The 19,356-nt window shown below is 38.5% G+C and overlaps 1 protein-coding gene across 2 annotated transcripts; it reads right to left on the bottom strand.

Moving 5' to 3' along the window:
• Positions 1-203: 203 nt before the first annotated feature.
• On the bottom strand, positions 204-19,134 carry ss18 (SS18 subunit of BAF chromatin remodeling complex). Of its 2 annotated transcripts, XM_080034875.1 has the most exons (10): positions 18,972-19,134; positions 17,863-17,939; positions 17,677-17,761; positions 16,384-16,540; positions 15,027-15,257; positions 14,715-14,885; positions 6,282-6,404; positions 2,725-2,852; positions 2,207-2,269; positions 204-1,494 (listed from the first exon to the last, which is right to left on the bottom strand). In XM_080034875.1, exons 1-9 carry the CDS (start codon positions 19,038-19,040, stop codon positions 2,252-2,254), a joined length of 1,059 nt encoding a protein of 352 aa, XP_079891001.1. In that variant the 5' UTR covers positions 19,041-19,134; the 3' UTR covers positions 204-1,494; positions 2,207-2,251. The 2 variants fall into 2 exon arrangements, with proteins under 2 accessions (XP_079891001.1, XP_079891000.1); XM_080034874.1 differs by lacking the exon at positions 2,207-2,269.
• Between the last annotated feature and the right edge of the window lie 222 nt (positions 19,135-19,356).

Here is a 19,356-nt window from a genome sequence, read left to right as displayed (position 1 = left end):
TCCTTGTCTTTATGCCACTGTACATATGGGATCAATAAAGTATGCACCATAAAACAGTTATCAAGCCAGTGATATAAATCTGCACAACCGGTCTTTACTGTGAAAATTAAGGAATCAATTTCAGAATGTTATTTTCACATCTTGTTACACATTTGACAGTAACAATCTGTATTATTCACACACTCACACAAACACTATTTGAATGACATCAACTTAGAGACGTTTATTCAAAAAGGGAAAAGGGAATTCCAGCATTGTCAAGACTAACTAAACAAAGTCCTTGTCAGAAATATGCATCATACCAGGTTTGATCTTTCCCATTCACTAAATTGCAGTCAATGGACAAGATTGAGGTGCCCCTCCCCCTTAAACACAGAAAAAGAAAAAAAAAGCCTCAAGAGAGCTTAAACTTATTTGCAGTGGCATCTGCTACATTTCACCTCTTTGGGCACATACGTCAAATAATGGCCAATAGCCACCATTGTGTCAGGTAATGCGGTAAGAAAAATCTGTTCATGATTCTAATTTGATATACATTTTTTTTTAACCGACTTAAATACACACACTTCAAGACAGAACATTACACAATACAGCAATCGCTTCATGTGATTTCAGACATTATACATGTTTTGCAGTTCCTGTTTGTTTTTCCAAGGAATTTCTGTGCATCTCACTTCAGTTCCATTTTTACACAATTAATTCAAACAGTGTCAATTTCACTGAAGTAGCAGTTCCAATTGAATAGTTACACAATTCAACAAAACAAAGATATATATAAAAAAAAGAACTAAATGTGCTGGATGGGATCATAATTAAAGATCATAAAAAAACATTGACACATACACGTCATGAAATAAACAACACAGCTTTAGTACTAGTTTCCAATGTATTATACAAAGTCAGCTTGATCTAAAAAGCATAAAATATATTTTTACATCATCACATACATCAAGACATGTACCATGGCCTAGCAGGAAGTTTCTCTGGTGCATTATTTCAACTCTAAGCCCCCATTCATTTCCCTACTGCTGGCTTTATTGCTTCTTATGAACAAGGAGCGGAGGGATGGCGAAACAATGCACCACTGTAGATTGAAACTGTAGATTTTAAATCATCTCTGATATCCAAAATGTTGTTAAAGTCTGTTTCACAATCTGCAATGCTAAAGGATAAGGCAGTTCCATTTTTTTAAGGCATTGCTGCTTTGAGACACATTGGACCAGAGGGTGAATCATGGGCTTTGACATTAAGTCAACATACATGATAAACAGAAACCTTTTATAGGCAAGGACAAGAGTCTCAAGAGAGGGGATTTTTTTTTGTATTTGTTAGTTTTGTATGTTTGTGTCTGTGAGAAAACTCATTGAGCTACAACCATCATTTAGGTTTGCCAAGCAGGTGACCCAGTGGTCAATGCTTAATAGAGATCAGAGCAGAGCTGTCTGTGTGGGTTGCTGTGACCATCTCTCATTGCTGGTAATTTCCATACTGGCCCTGTGGAGAGAAATGTGACAGAGTCATGGTACTGACCTTCTCAAAGGGTGCAGAATAAAAGCTTATGTTGAAAAATCTCAATAGGGTGTAAACATACATCTGTGGTGTCAACCAAATCATACTGCAAACCATGATTTATGGCTGCATGTGCTGGTATTGACCAGCAGGTGGCAGCGTGGACTCACTACTTGTGAGCTCTAAATTCTAACTTGATACCTCAGGTTCCTACAGCAGTATTGCTGAGAAGATACTCCTTTTTAAATGTGGAAACTAGTTTCAAGTGAACCAAATTCAGTGAAAGAACAGCAGTAGTTGATGCATTTCTAAACAGGGGTCGAAGTACGTGTTTGACATTAATGGAAATATAATGCAAACAAATAAAGAAAAAAAGATTTAACAGTCTGATATACATAACATTTGAATTAAAATATATTGTTTATCATAAGCACAATATTAATGAAAAGATTAAGGACACAGACAAATAACTAGCTCTTGGCTGTCTTACTGTGTTTCTGGACCTCATGACTTACAATTCGACCCCTGGTTAATAACAAAATAATAATAAAAAAGGTACAAAAAAAGGAAAGGAAAGTAAAAGAGAAAGATGGAAGAAAGATAAAGACAAAGACAGAAGAAACATAACAAATGCAAATTAAAGGCTAGGTGGTCAAACGTCTAGATTGGACGTTGAGGTCTTCACAGCAACCATTACCTTTGCTTCTTACAGAGCTAGTCAGGGGTTCAAATCCCCGGGTCTTTATTTCCTCATGTGCCCCTGAATATTCAAAGATACAGATATCAAAGTGTAGCTGTGGTCCCCACATAAGACCACAGGAAATACAGGGCAACAAATAGATCTTCCTTTAAAAACACTAGAGCAGTCTGCATCAAGCTAAGGAAGAATCCTCTTAAAGCCCTCATATTTCACTGAATTGGCATACCATCTTAGCCAGGATATATAACTAAGACTTATTTTAACAAGAGAAAGACAATAGTAACACATACACTGTTTTGGGGAAAGACAGATTTATCTCCCAATATGACAACAGCATGCATAAAATACTACGTTTTTTAATTTGAAGTTATAACTTCACTTAAAATTGGTCTTTAGTCTCTATACACATAATATACAACCACGTCTGGCAATAAACATAATACAGGGACAAACTAAGACCACTGTATATAAACAAGTCACTGTGACTGACTGTCCAGGGTTTTAGGTATACTCACCTGGTCGTAGCCATAGGGGCGTTGCTGCTGGCCCTGTGGGGGGCCAGGCTGAGGAGGGCGATAGGCATACTGCTGGCCCTGCCCCTGAGGATAGTTTGGATACTGTCCTGGGGCACTTTGGCTTGGACCTACAACAAACATTGAGCAGTCAATTAAAAACAATGTGCGCTTGAGTACACTTGAAATGATATGAAAAAAATGCTTTTGGGCACAGTCAACACAAAATCCTCTTATTTCAACCTGTTCTCGTCATCATTCTGTTTCGTTTCTGGCACCACATTGGCATCATACACCCAGGGCAGTTTAGTTTGAATCCAGGAAAACAAACCAAATAAATAAAACAACATTGCCCACCCAAATGATTGCAAAACAAGCCAGAAGATTACTTATGCAGTATGAGCATGTTCAATATGTATTGCATTGTATAACATAGGAGATATAAAGTTCCTCCAGCAAGATCTGATCACCTGGTTAGAAAAAGATGCCACAGCAATCGTTGATAGCTGCGAAATCAAGTTTAGACTAAAACAAAAATGAACCCAGCGTGAAAAAAGCCAAAGTTTGGCTCATTAACCGTTTCCGTTTTCCTAGTTGTTACTCTGTGAAACTCTGGGGAATCCCTGTTAGTTTAGTATCACTAATGGGCTGCAATATTTAAAAAAAAAACTGATGGATGACAAAGAGGATGGTGGATATGTCAAATGAATTTGTATGGCCTGCCTGTACAACGCCTGACTCTGTAATGAATGAGAATAAGTGAGTCAGGTTGGAGCCGGGCGGTAGTTCCCTAATGGGAGGAGATAAAGGAGATTCTGTTGCTTATTTTTGTTTTGTTTTTAAAGAGAGAAGATAGTCACTTCATCCGCCCCCATACACTGTAGCAATCTATGCAAGGAATGTGAAGGACTGTGCAACGCTGGTCGTCAAATGAGAGCCCACACAGCATCGTTAGGCTCTCATAATACCTTATGCTGTTCAGCATAACCTTGTGGGGGCCTGTGAGAGAAAGCATGCGTGTGTGCCAGACGGATCTCACCTCACAGCCTCTGTCTCTCCACTAGCTCATTACTAACCTGAGCTGACACCGAGGGTGAGTGATACATCTCCTATTGAAAATAGGGATGAGGAAGAAAAGGACCAGAGAGCTGCAGGGGTCTACATACTTACAGTGCTACCATTGCTTTATTCATTTTGGTTAAAATGTGTAAATCCCAAGGCCAAATGTGCATTATGCAAATACAAGCATGGAATAGGTCAAAGTTAAAATAAGAGTCTTTATTTATGTCTCCTAGAGTTTTCCCTAAAACATTTTTTTTCCAATTACTGCTGCTGAGTATCTCGAAAAGTTTTAACAAAAGATAAAGTTTTTGCAACAAAAAAGTGACCATGTTTTATATCACTTAACTTATACCTATTCTGCAATGTAGGTTTACATGTATGTTTTTTTTATGTTTAGGATATTTACAATGAACACAGAGGTTGCGTTCCAAATCGCATACTTTCTACTACAGTGCGTTCCAAATTATTATGCAAATGATATTTTTCTCAGATTTTCCTAAATAGTCGATGCAAATGACAGTCAGTATAATTTAAGTCATCAACCGTTAAAGTATGATTCAAATTTTATTGAACAAACCTCCAAATGATAACGGTATTTTTTTCAAAAATAAAAAACTCAAAATGCACCGTTCCAAATTATTATGCACAACAGAGTTTCAAAACATTTTATAGGTTGTAAAGAAATAAAAATGGTCATTTGTTGAATTTGCAGGATGTGAAGGTCATATTTAGTGAAATCAAAAGCTATTTCAATCTAAAACATCTTTACAGGCCAAGTTACATGTTAACATAGGACCCCTTCTTTGATATCACCTTCACAATTCTTGCATCCATTGAACTTGTGAGTTTTTCAGCTTGAATGCCAGAATAGCCTCCCATAGCTGCTGTTTTGATGTGAACTGCCTCCCAACCTCATAGATGTTTTTCTTGAGGATGCTCCAAAGGTTCTCAATAGGGTTGAGGTCAGGGGAAGATGGATGCCACACCATGAGGTTCTCTCCTTTTATGCCCATAGCAGCCAATGACACAGAGGTATTCTTTGCAGCATGAGATGGTGCATTGTCATGCATGAAGATGATTTTACTACAGAAGGCACTGTCCTTCTTTTTGTACCACGGAAGAAAATGGTCAGTCAGAAACTAAACATACTTTGCAGAGGTCATTTTCACACCGTCAGGGACCCTAAAGGGGCCTACCAGCTCTCTCCCCATGATTCCGGCCCAAAACATGACTCCGCCACCTCCTTGCTGACATCGCAGCCTTGTTGGGACATGGTGGCCATTCACCAACCATCCACTACTCCATCCATCTGGACCATCCAGGGTTGCACGTCACTCATCAGTAAACAAGACTGTTTGAAAATTAGTCTTCATGTATTTATGTGAAATATCTAATGTTGTCATACCTTATCCAAGGTATTGCACTATTTGATGCTTTTCGGCAGCAGAGAGATCCTTTTTCTTTCCCATATTGCTTGAAACGTGTGGCCTTCTTAATAATGTGGAACGTCCTTTTTAAGTAGTTTTTCCTTTGATTGGACTCACATGGCAAACTAATTATCACAGGTGTATGAGATTAATTTCAATTATCCAAGGCATCCTGAGACACAATATCATACATGAGTTTATTTGAAAAACAAAACATTTAAAGTTTATGACACTTCAATCCAATTTGCATAATAATTTGGAACACGGTGTATATAGTATGTAGAAAAAAGATTTAGGATGTCCCGATTCTTGTGGCCAGATTTAGGATGGTTAGAAGTACCCGGATGTCCTACTTCATGTGGCCAAGATTGTTAGTGTTGAAAACTGCATCCTATTTGGGCGATTCTGACCGTCACATCGACGAAGCCTCCATATGAAAACAAACGGGGATGCGACGGATATAAAAGCAAGAGGCAAGATCAAGGCGCAATGTTATGATGAAATAAGAGAGTAAAGTATGTCCCAATAGTATGCCTACTGTATCCTAACTAGATTATTTTTATCGTCGGATGTAGTATGTAGAATAGAAAAAAGAAAAAGAGTATGCGATTCGGAACGCAACCACAGTTTGAAATGTTCAGCTGGCAGTCTACACACAAACGCACACACACACACACACACACACACACACACACACACACACATACACACACACACAGCCCAATGTCTGTACCCATCAGACAAAGCTCCTCTTACACAGAACAATGTCATATCAAGCTGAGGCACCAGGAGAAATGCTAATGTGGTGGCAGACTCCACTACTGATTAAATTGCTCTTCCACCGAGCTCCAATCCCCTGACCGTTCATTAAGGTGTGCCTTTTATTCCTTGCTCTTGATGATGTCTTGAAATTTATTTGCACCGTTACATTTCCAAAGGGCAGTAACCACCACCAACTCACCCAAGAGGGATTATTATATTTTCGACAGTTTAAAAAAGGTAGCTAAAGACAAGGAATAGCGCCTTCTGCAGGAGAAATAGAGGCCCCTATTTTAAGGGTAAACAACTCACCATAACCCTGCTGCTGTGGCGGGTATCCCTGTTGACCCGGGTACTGCTGTTGAGGAGGGTAGCCCTGCTGCTGGGGAGGGCCTTGCTGATAGGCTTCCTGCTGTTGGCCGTACTGGGCATTACCTTCAGGGAGCAACGGCAGGCAATGTGAGCAACGTGTTGACAGTTACAACGCAAAGCAGAGAGGTGGAGGTTTTTCCTATGTTATTGCTAAAAAATATATACAGTCCCCTCCATAAGTATCGGAACAGTGAGGCCAATTCCTTTACTTTTGCTATAGACTGGAAACATTTGGGTTTGACACCAAAATATGAATATGAGACAATAGATCAACATTTCAGCTTTCATTTCCAGGTATTCACATCTGGATCTGATACACAACTGAGAAGATAGCATTATTTGTAAAGGAACACCACATTTTTAGGTGAGCAAAAGTATTGGACTTAAAATAAATTAAAGTGAATAAGACTTAACCCTTTAGGCGCCGGGTTTAATTTTGAAAAATACTTTATTTTGACACCTAAATTTCAGAAGGCTCTGGATTGAAAGTGGTTTGAGATAGAGACAAAAAGTTAATGAGACAAATATTGAGAATGTCCTGAAGTTTATCTAGGGAATACATTTTTTCATCTAATTTGCATATTATGACGTCATATGGCGGCCATATTGGATTATGTAATTTCCATGAAATACCTGATATTTTGAAATAGAGTTGAACTTATTTCATCAAGTTCACCCCCTCCATCCATTTGTTATGATGTCCACTATGTTGTAAGCCAACAGTTGTAAACTAGAACTAGAACTACACCACAAAACAGGCACTTTTTATGATTTTAGATTTTTTACCCATTTTAATTTACTTTTGTCTTCTATTATTATGATTATTATTATTACCATTATAATATGATAATATGAATATATATATATATATATATATTCATATTCAATAGTTTTTTTCTCTCTGTTGTGTACTTGATGTATTTGCATTGAATATTGTATGTATTGTTGTTTTTCCTTGAATTTGTTTGAACTCGACGTCATTGTAAATGAGGGTCACCCCTCAATTGGTCTCGAGGATAAATAAAAGTTAAATGAAATGAAATGAAAAATACATTTATATAATGCTGCGTCACATGGCTGCACCACTGCTGCGCATGGACGCACCGGGGCCGTAGAAAGAGTGCACACTAACTCCCTACTTTTGCTTGCCATATTCTCTCAATAACTCCTAAATCCAGCTTCAGCATAAATATCTTAGTGGCACACTATCTCCGATTTCACACCCAACAACTGCGCGATTCATTTGCAGCCTGGACGCGGAGGTGTGTCACCTCTCTGCTCTGACGGCCGGCTCGGACTGCTCCGAGGGGCTGCTCCGAGACTGACCGCCTGTCAGTGCTTTTGGTCGGGGAGGGGCTCGCGGCAGCACCCGCTGCTCGTTGAGCAATGAGCACAGTAACTGCAGAGAGAAACGTGCTTTCACGTCAGAGTCTCCAAACACCACAAAAGTTTTCAATAAAACCAGAAAAAATCGCAGTAACGCTTTATATTAAGGTTCTTGTTATAAGCCTTAGTAAATAGGTAATAAGGACCTTATTAGATGCTTATTAACATTAATTTGTGTTAATAAGACTATATATAAGTGTTAATAATAACATAATAAACATGTTGACAGTGTGATTATAAGACTTTTATAAGCACTTATAAGACACTTCTTAACTATTAATTGATCGCTTAATATCATTAATAAAAGTCTAATGGGTTTCTGATAGCTGTTAATAAAAGCGTTACAAACCTATTTATTGAGTCTTACTAACTTGCCTATTATGTCATTGTTAAACCTTTACTAAGCATTGTTTGTTGCTTTATGAAGGTAAACATCTTTATTAATCAATTAATAACAGTTAACTATGCTCTATGAACAATGCTTATTAAGGTTAATAAGTCCTTTATTAAACACTTAATAACAGTTAATAAGTACTATATCTTGTCAAGGAGGATACAATGAGAATTAGAAAAACGACATGTAAATACAATGTTAGAGCGGTGAAGGTATTTGATTAGCTTTAATGTTTTTCTTGTTGAAGTACCTTCAAAAATGAGTTTTCTGAGTTTGGTTTGCAGCGCCATATCTTAGTTGGCTAAAGTCACTGATTTTCATCCCTCTTTCCAAAATGTTGTCTTTTGGCATCTAGCATAATGAGTGCATAATATATTTGTTTTTGCTCTGAAGTGATTCTTTCACCTCTATGTGTGCGCACACATGTTGAGTGAGTGTTAAAATGAGATGCCCCGAGAACGTAGTATATTTTTCACAATCTATGATGAATATGACTCGTATGATCGGTGTTGTGCCTCAAATCAGATCCTTAAAGGGGCTTTTATTTTGAAGGTAGTTGTAAAACCGGAAGTTCCGTGTATGCAAGTCACTGATGGCTTGACGCCAGCTTGACGGCCATGCTTGACAAAGTGTTTCACGAAAGTAAGGAGAACGTGTCGGAGTCGTCAGCACGGTCAGCACCCCAAACCAGGTCTCTGAAAAATAAGAGGGTGAGGTCCGAACTGGAGGATGACTCTTCTGGTAAGTTTAAGAATGTAATGTTGTAGTAACGTTAGCTGGTTCTAGCTTGCTAGTTGTTTGCCTAGCTTACATTACTTTCTTTCAGAAGCTTTGGTGAGCTTCTTTTTTGAGCTAACGTTTAGCTTACACTATCATAAAAACTGCAACCAAACGTATCTATTAACAGTTGTGTCATGCTAGCTTGTCAGGAAGGGGCAAAGTAATGCTGAATGGTTATTTCTGTGCTGACCCAGATGCTGCCCAAATTGTCCTAACTGCCAAACTGGGTCTACAGGAATATAAACATGAGCTGGCCAGGTATACATTAGAATGCCAGGATGTAAAAATAAAAGACCTGACAACGGAGAGAGATTTCTTGAAGGGACAACTATCTGAATGAAAGAAAATATTTACTTTTTTCCAACAATTGTCACCATTACAGACTAAATTTACTTTGATACTGCACCCCCTTTTGCAGATTCCATGTCCAAATCGCTTAAATGCTTAGTATAACCTGTCTGCTATCTGTCTAATTGTGATCAATGTTTCTTTGTGTTGTCTTTATACAGTAACAAGAAAGACCAGCCTGACTCAACCTTCCCCTGGGGCTCAAGTCTGTTGTCGTCTGACTCCTCTGACTCCTCCTCAGACGATGGGAAGAGGAAGAGGAAGTATAACAGAAGTCAGCATTATACTGTTGCAGAGGGGGCCAGCAGAAGAAGGCTTTTTTTTAAATGATCTATTTTTGAATTGTATTACTTGATTTTATTTCAATACATTTTAAACTTAAGACTGACCAATTTTCTTACTATTTTGTTGACACAATCGGGGAACGGTGGGACTTGAAAATATTCCCACCTCCAAAGTGGGGAATGACAAAACAAGTTTGAGAACCACTGGGTTAGCATCTACTGTATATAGTTGTATGTGGTTTTCTGCTTGTCCTATCTGCAACAGTATAATGCTCGCCCAAATTCCTCTAGTGAGGATTGCCATCTCCATAAGGTTACAGATTCAATATGCAGAAGCAACTCATACAACCCCACGTCGTTTTATATTGTTTTACCTACAACAGAGTTTTTTTTTTATTATTGTTTGATGGAAGTTTTTTTTGCTCTACTCGTTTAATTGTTTTGTTGTTCTTATTCATTTAATATTTTAAATTAATAGTCTTCATCATTGGACACTTGAATTGATGTCAGGCAGCATTTTTATTTTACAAAGGTATTTATTTTTTTACATTTAGTAAAATGTTGTTCATGAAAGTTCTGGGAAACAAACAAACATGTTTACAATTGCACAGTTGTTAAGTGTTTTTTTTTTCTTTAAAAGTAAGTTTTTGTGCTTCACCTCTGTAACATTGTATTTACATGTAGCTTTTTTTAATTCACTTTGTATCCACCTTGACAAGATATAGTACTTATTAACTGTTAAAAAGTGTATGTTAAAGGATTTATTAACCTTAATAAGCATTGTTCTCGCTTTAGATCCAGTACCTTCAAAATGCATTATTACCTGTTTAATAAAGGACTTATTAACCTTAATAAACATTGTTCTCGCTTTAGATCAGGTACCTTCAAAATGCATTATTACCTGTTTAATAAAGGACTTATTGGCCTTAATAAGCATTGTTCTCGCTTTAGATCCAGTACCTTCAAAATGCATTATTACCTGTTTAATAAAGGTCTTATTGGCCTTAATAAGCATTGTTCTCGCTTTAGATCAGGTACCTTCAAAATGCATTATTACCTGTTTAATAATAGGACTTATTGGCCTTAATAAGCATTGTTCTCGCTTTAGATCAGGTACCTTCAAAATGCATTATTACCTGTTTAATAAAGGACATATTAACCTTAATAAGAATTGTTCTTAGAGCATAGAAATGCATTATTACCCGTTTAATAAAGGACTTATTAACCTTAATAAGCATCGTTCTTAGAACATAGTTAACTGCTAATAAACAAATAATAAAGGTGTGTTCACCTTCATAAAGCAACAAACAATGCTTAGTAAAGGTTTAACAATGACATAATAGGTAAGTTAGTAAGACTCAATACATGGGTTTGTAACGCTTTTATTAACAGCTATCAGAAACTCATGAGACTTTCATTAATGCTATTAAGCAATCAATAAATAGTTAAGAAGTTTCTCATAAGTGCTTATAAAAGTCTTATAATCACACAGTAAACATGTTTATTGTGTTATTATTAACACTTAAATATAGTCTAATTAACACAAACTGATGTTAATAAGCATCTTATAAGGTCCTTATTACCTATTAACTAAGGCTTATAACAAGAACCTTAAAGAGGACCTATGATGCTTTTTGACTTTTATGACCTATAAACGTTGTTATGATGATTCATAGTCATGCTTAACCATACTAAATTATCAAATAATGACTTACATGCATTTCGACGTATTCCCTGCTGACCGTCTGGGGTGTCTGTGCAGAGCACTAAACACTATTCTCGCCAGTCGAGAAGTCACGTCTTCAGAGCGGTCTACCCTTTCATAATTCGTGACCTCGCATAAAAATTTGTGACGTGACCACGCGGATGTTTCCATGTATGGTAATGCTGTCACTTCCCTGTTCGCGTCTGCCTCGCGTCTGCCTCGCGCCCTTATAGGTCCATGCTTGCGCTTCCCGCCACTGAAAGTGTTCCGGAAGGAAGGTAACCAATCACAACGGAGTGGGGTTTGCAGGAGGGGGGGAGGGTAGCGGAGATGGCCGATGCACAGGCGGAGGGAGCGGAGATTGCCGAAGCACACACACTCAAGTGTTGACAGGATGTGCTGGATCGCCAAAATAAGAGAAAGAGCTTCCCGAAAATCTACATAGTTTTTTGTGATGTGATTCGTGTCAGGTTGCTCTATAGCAGTGTAAAACAAGAAATTAAGACCAGAAAAGTAGTATAATAGGTCCTCTTTAATATAAAGCGTTACCAAAATCGCTAGGAGGATATGACAAAAAAAGTTTTGATGTTTTTTTTTTTTTTTTGTCTGATGGGATTTCCGCGAATATTTTGCATTGAAGGATGACGTTTTTCTGAGCTAAGGTCTAGGTATGGGATGTCTGCTAACTAGTGGAGGGGAGTTTGAACAAAATATAACACTCTATTTAGAGAAAACAGCTGTTTGATTCAGTAAACCGTCTTGTCGCAATTTTGCGACTGTGGCGCCTAAAGGGTTAATATTTTGTTGCAAAGCCTTCGCTTGCAACAACTGCATCAAGCCTGTGACCCATTGACATCACAAAACGTTTGAATCCTCCTTTTTGATGCTTTTCCAGGCTTTCACCACAGCCTTATTCAGTTGCTGTTTGTTTACTCTCTTCAGTCTCCTCTTTAGCAGGTAAAATGCTTGCTCTATAGGGTTTAAGTCTGGAGATTGACTTGACCAGTCTAAAACCTTCCATTTCTTGACCCTGATTAACTCCTTTGTTGTTTTTGCAGTGTGTTTTGGGTCATTATCTTGCTGCATTATGAAGGATCTTCCAATCAGTTTGGTTTCATCTTTCTTTAAATTGGCAGACAAAATGTTTGTGTAAACTTCTGAGTTCATTTAGCTGTTGCCATCATGTGTTACATCATCAATGAAGATTAATGAGCCCATTCAAGAAGAAGCCATGCAAGCCCAAGCCATGACATTGCCTTCACCGTGTTTCACAGAGGAGCTTGTATGCTTGGGGTCATGAGCAGATCCTTTCTTTTTCCATCACTTTGGTAAAGGTTCATCTTGACAACAACACAGTAACACATGATGGCAGCAGCAAAATGAACTTAGAAGTCTACAGAAACATTCTGTCTGCCAATTTAAAGAAAGATGCAACCAAACTGATTGGACGATCCTTCATCATGCATCATGTAGCACCCTAAAAAACTGCAAAAACAACAAAGGAGTTCATCAGGGGCAAGAAATGGAAAGTTTTAGACTGGCCAAGTCAATCTCCAGACTTAAACCCTATAGAGCATGCATTTTACCTGCTAAAGAGGAGACCGAAGGGTGTAACCCCCCAAAACAAACAGCAACTGAATGAGGCTGTGGTAAAGGCCTGGAAAAGCATCACAAAAGAAGAATGCAAGAGTTGTTATGTCAATGGGTCACAGGCTTGATGCAGTTATTGCAAGCGAAGGATTTGCAAAAAAATATTAAGTCTTATTCACTTTAATTTACTTTAAGTCTATCTGTTCCAATACTTTTGCTCACCTAAAGATGTGGTGTTCCTTTACAAAAAATGCTATCTTCTCAGTTGTGTATCAGATCCAGATGTAAATACTACATATTTTGGTGTCAAACCAAAATGTTTCCAGTCTACAGCAAAAATAAAGGAATTGGCCTCACTGTTCAGATACTTATGGAGGGGACTGTATATTCCGTCAATTATGGATGGTGCCGTTAAGATGCACCTGTTGCTGCAACAAACTATTAGCTGGCATAAGCAGCCATAACAAACACAAGAGTATTGTGTAATATACTTTACACTATGAGCTGAAGTAAAAGCTCACCATTAGTGTAGTCAAGTAATCTAGATGACCAACATCAACTCAGCACAGGGACATGAAGCCAACTGAATGCAATACCTTCAATTATTAACATAGGATCTGGTATTTAAAAAAATTAAGATAAGCTGGTCCAAGATGAAACTAAGCATTTAGGAGTTTAGTTACGCACTACATAGTGTCTTGATGGCATCAGTTTTGGAGCATGCCATGTTTTGAGTTTTTTTCTGAAAAGGCTGGGTATTTCTTTATTTGAGAAAAAGGAAAACACTCGTGTTTGAAAGGTGAAAAGGAAAATAGCGTAGTCATGTCAAGTCAGTAGAGAAAAATAAAAACAACAAAAAGGTAAATGTTAATTGGACAAAGAAAAGAGAAGTTGTTCATTAGGAATCTGTAATCTTTTAGAGTGCCTGCTAATGTAAAACCACCCCTTAACACACAGAAGATGATGAAAGTGGCAGTGCATCGGGTGTTATATTTAGAGAATAATGCAGTCGTAGCATTTGTTTGGTTAATACATTACTTACTGGCACATTGAAAAGCAGGTAGTGAGTACTCTGGGTCAGCTACTCCACACATGCAAACGCGTAGCATGTGGCATCTTTTGATGAAAAATCTGGAGGATTGAGATTCTACTGTTACACAACTTTGGTTCGATATAAGATTCTGTCCCTGACTTGTCTTTCACACCAACAGGTGGTGGGGGATTGCATTAAAGAAATGGGTAGGGGGTAACTTCTACATGGACCGAAGCAACTTTTGAAATAGGGTGAACTCTGGCATGTGGGTGTTCCTCTAATATTAGATGGAATATTCTTTTATTTGTTTGAGCCCAGAGTCACTTTGTTTTCCAAAAAATAATGGAAGAAACTTAAATATTGGTTTAGTTGCTTTTTTTATCTCTTTGCATGATTTTTGTGTTAACACCTGGGCTAATTTTTGGTTGGTTTTCTCCAGATGGGTTATCCTACCTTCTGAGGCTCCCTGTCCTGCGTGACTGTACTGGTCGCCATAGTAGTCTTCCTGCCCTGGGTACTGCTGAGGGGGTCCTACATACACATACACAACATACACACAAGTAGATTCAAGGTGTTGTTGGATCGGTTGTGTGAGGGGACGAGTAGAGAGGATGGATTCCTTTGTCGCTAGTTCTTGTTAGAACACTGTTTTTTTGGGGTCACTTGGACTAATTTTATGATTGGAGGCTTTAGGTTACATGTTTAGCCATCAAGATGTGTGTGGGCTACAGGAGTGGAGATAGAGGAAACAGAGGAACAAGAGTAAGAAAAGCAGGAGGGTGGGTTAGGGAGAGGAAAGAAAGACCAACACTCACAACTTGCACACTGAACAGACACACTGTTAGGGGTATACCTTGCTGTGGGGGTCTGTAGGGAGGCATTGGCCTCTGCCCCATGACGTGGTTCCCTTGGTTGACCTGGCCCATCATGCCCATTGGGTTCTGTTGTCCTTGGTAGTGCTGTCCACCACCACCAGGAGGCATGGTATACTGCTGGGAGGGAGGCTGCTGATGCATCATGGGGCCTGCAGTGCACCCACAAAGACTTAACACTTTTGCATTTGATAACGGCTTATCAAATGCAGGCGACTGATGTGCAGAAAGCACAAGTAGGACTTGCCATAAGGCACTGGAAATCAATAACACTGGCAAATGAGTAGTTTTACCTTGATTGGGCTGCATGTTCATGTTTGGCCGAGGCCCGTAGTTTCCTATGGGCTGGCCCTGGGTCATGTTCATTTGGCTCTGCGCTGGTATACCCTGGGCAGAAGGGACGGTGTGGTTGTAACCGCCCATGGAGCCATGGCTGCTGGGGGGCATATTCATAGCACCACTGGGCATGTTCGGGGGCTGGTTGGGGCCTGGACCGGGACCTTGCATGGGCATGTGATTAGGCCCTGGAAAAACAACCGCACAGATAATTCATGACTCTTACATAAATATGTATTACACATCCTCATGTTTAATTTTTATCACGGTGCCATTTGTGCACTGTGCTGCTATGTAATCTGAGGCTGTGTTCCTGACAGAAATGCATGTAAACATTTAAATAAACTAACTTAATGATGTTGGGACATTTGGGGTTCACCCATACTCTGAGTAACTGTTATTAATCACCTGTAACCCATTAACCCAGTTCATTTGTGCTTGCATCTTCTATTCTTTCGGTCGGCTCTTTCAATATCAATTTCAGATCAATCCACAACAAGTAACTGAATCTTTCATATTTAAATTAAAAGTAGAAAGATTCATATCAAGTAAGGATTTATCAGTTGTCTTTTACAATCTAGCACTTATGGCAAATTTAACAAGTCAAGTGTACACATTTTATTAACAAATTAGCATCATTAAAATGACAAACAAGAGCAGTCCAGAAATTCTAATCTGATAAATGAAGAATGGAATGTTACACAGTGTAAATAAATACAAATGGACAGCAACTCTTCCGTTGGGCAGGAGCAACAAAAGCACTTCAAAGCCAAACTACCCACAATCTTAAAGATGGTGCCTCTCTGTCTAAATTATAAGACATGTATTCTTCTTTCAGATCATGTTGATGCCCAGCTCACAAGTTATATCAAATAAAGTAAAAATAATAGTGTCAGATATATTTCCCTTTCTGATAATCCAGAAAACAGCATGATACAGCCTAAATGCATAATACAATGTCAGTGGAAAAGCAGCCCTGCAGCAACTGGTGTCTTATATGTTAACCTCAACTTGAACCCATTTGAGTGTAAAATAATTGTGATATTTTTTTAAACTCAAGCTAGGGCTGTTCCTTTTCTTCCAACAGGATTAAAATATATAAAAATGCAAAAACCAAAAAGACACACTGAAACAAGCCACAACGCTAGGAGAGGATAACCATAATCAAACGAGTCCAAGACCACCAGAGCTGGCAAATGGGTGACATCATACTTCAGTAGAGCGACCTCCCTCACAGTTCTGTGGTGTTGCTAGGCAACCCAATTGAGACAGGGACCGGGGGAAAAGAAAGAGAAAGAAAGGGGGGTGACTTACCAGGCATCTGTCCATTCATCTGGTTCTGCATGTGTGGGGCTGGAGGGCCACCGCTGACCATACCCTCAGAGGGCATGTTGTGACCGTGAGGAGGCTGAGGAGGGGGTCCACTCTGGTTCATCCCACCAGGGCCCATGGGCATGTTTTGAGTGGGCGGCTGTAGGCGCACACCAAGAGACACAAAAACACACATCAGCTGGCTAGAAACACATCTAAGCCTGAGCCACACAAAATAATAGAAACCTCAAGACAGAGCACTTAAGCAAAGTTCTATGTGTGAAATATTGTAATTTAGTATATCTTTGATACACCTTAGTCAATCAATAATAACACTTTTAAAAATATATGGGATACTTAAAGGGAAAATATGCATCATCAACAAACAGACACACACACGATTACATATGATATGATGCTGTGATACTTCAAAAGACTATGGGCCTCTAAGCAAACCCAAACCTATAACAAACTTTAACAGACTTGCTAGAGACAAACAAAGGTCACATTGGTGCAGCAGAATCCTGTCTTTGATATCTTGACTTAGATTTTCAAGAGATTCAAGATCTTTTTATTGTTTTGGTCATATGCACCACCATTTCAGCAGCACTCGTTGGCAATTCAATTCTTGAGTCTCAGGCTCCCTTCAACAATCTAACAAACAACCTAAGACCTTAATAAACACAAAAGTAGTGCAAAGACACAGTGCAGATACAATTGAGAAGGAGCTTGAGATGTTGCAGCCATCAGTAAGGCCAACTTGTATATCTTTAACCCAATGGTCAAGCTCAAACAATGCACTTTTCCTGGTGACGTCACATGGGATATTTTTTCAAACTTCGGAAACTCAGTTGAAAACCAAATTAGACGTTACACCATGGTTTTTGAAGGCCGAGTAGTTCTCCTATTCGTAAGCAAACCGATTAAACCACACTTCCCTATTAATAAAACGTGACTGGATGTGGCAAATAAGAAAAAAATAAGCAGAATATAAATTTGCTTCAAAAACAGTTTGAGACTTGAATGGCACATGTCAAAGGGTCTTTGAAGGACACATGATAGTGTATGTGTACAATACATACAAGACCCCTGATCCCTTTGTTTAGAATCCTTACCCTTGTTTTCTAAACATGTTTCTGAGTAATCTTTTTTAACGATATACCTGAATCAATACCAAGTGAAAGGAGCTCAACAGTAACAGGTGAGCTCCACATTACCTTAATTATAGGATAAAAGTTACACTACAGTTAGATACAATTCAAGTTTTCCAAACAATCAGCAAGGACCAATACTCACAGCAGGGAGTAGAGACTGCATGTTCTGATTTGAGTCTGCTATCGTGGCCAGGTACACTAAATTTCTGTGCAGCATCTGTTGATACCTAGGCAGGAGGAGAGAGTCATCGAGTGAGGGTTTGCGTTAATTAGGAACGTAAAACACGACTGTAACTGGTAGAGGACAGAACAGATTTTCATAACTTACTGTGAACATTCTGCTGTTTTGCCTTTACTCTGGAAGTCCATTATACACTGGATTAGTTGGTTGTTTTCATCAAGTAACTGCAAAGGTAAAGGGAGATCAAGACCAAATCAAAAACTAAAAACAATGAGAAATCTGCTTAATAATTTGCTTAGTCACTACCAGGCTTAAGAACTGTTTTTAATCACAAGGCAATCTGTTTACTGAACTCACAGTTTAGTGTGCACTCAATACAAAATTATCTTAGATGTAACACCTCTGTAACACACTGATCACTATCATGTAGATCTATAGTTTATATGTCCAAATTTACATATTTTCACTTGTATGTTTATTGTCACTTAAATGTATATTTCTTTGATATTGTATTTGTACTCCACTTTTACCGTGGTTATTCTGCCATCATATGAAAAACAATAATGGTTTAAAGGTTTCAACAAGTTACATTCAAAACTTTTTAAAATACCATTATTATAAATGCAATTTAAAACCAATTTCACGTCCATACAATTGTGAAAAGGATATGAAGTAAAATTGGAGTGCCTTAATTGCTTGCAACGTAAAATAACTTATTTACATTATATGGGTCTATTTTAGTTTCATAGTTTAGTGCCAATGTTACAATTCACATTTTCACAAAGAAGAGTATGCGAGACAGTCCAAACTATTTTGTAGAACTTTCAACATCGTTTTTATAATATGAATAGAGATTAAAAAGGTCTAACATTCCGATTACTGGATGTTTTACTTTTTTAGGGATGTGTGGAAACCGTGGGAACTCTGGGGGGTTTTGTCAAATAAAGAGTGTGCGTTTCTAGCTAACAAAAGACACGTCCTGCTAGTTAGCCTTGGCTAACAAAACGACAGGCCTCCATTCATATGAAATACAATTATACGTTAGTCCGGTAAATCGACCTCAGACCCATCGTCTACACATGGCTTCCTGACTCCAGGGGAGGTTCATATTCGCCGCGCTTTGACCCTGCAAATTTGTTCCCGATCTATTCACAGTCGGACTTGGATGGGCGCTGCTACCCAGATTAGCTCAAAGGCTAGCAGCGTCTGACACCACACAGCCTCCATTCTGAGACGCGCTAAAAAAGATGAATTACCTTTTGTATTCCAGCGGGCGTTATATCACCCTTCCCACGCTGCCTGTGAGGTGCAAACGCCACCGACATGGTGATACTCGGTGAAATGAAAGTGAACTAGAGCATAAAAGGTAAATGTAGCTAACACACACTTAACAAATCGGTACAACTCAGATCACACAGTTCAGAATAGGATGCAATTTCGAAATGCAGCGGTCCGTTTTGGGGGGGGGGGGGACAGCACGTTTGAAAGCCGAGTTAATGATTATTGTTTATTTCGGCCTAACAGGGATTTGTTATAATGAAAAATATTAAAGAAAAATTATTATATATTACAAAGTATCTGATTATGTAGTTGAATGCACCCATGTATTGGCTTAATTTAATTAAAATTCCCCCTAGTTTT

This window comes from Ammodytes marinus (assembly GCF_949987685.1).
Source record: "Ammodytes marinus genome assembly, chromosome: 9".
In the NCBI taxonomy this organism is placed as follows: Eukaryota; Metazoa; Chordata; class Actinopteri; order Uranoscopiformes; family Ammodytidae; genus Ammodytes; species Ammodytes marinus.
This window is presented reverse-complemented; position numbering and strand designations above follow the sequence as displayed.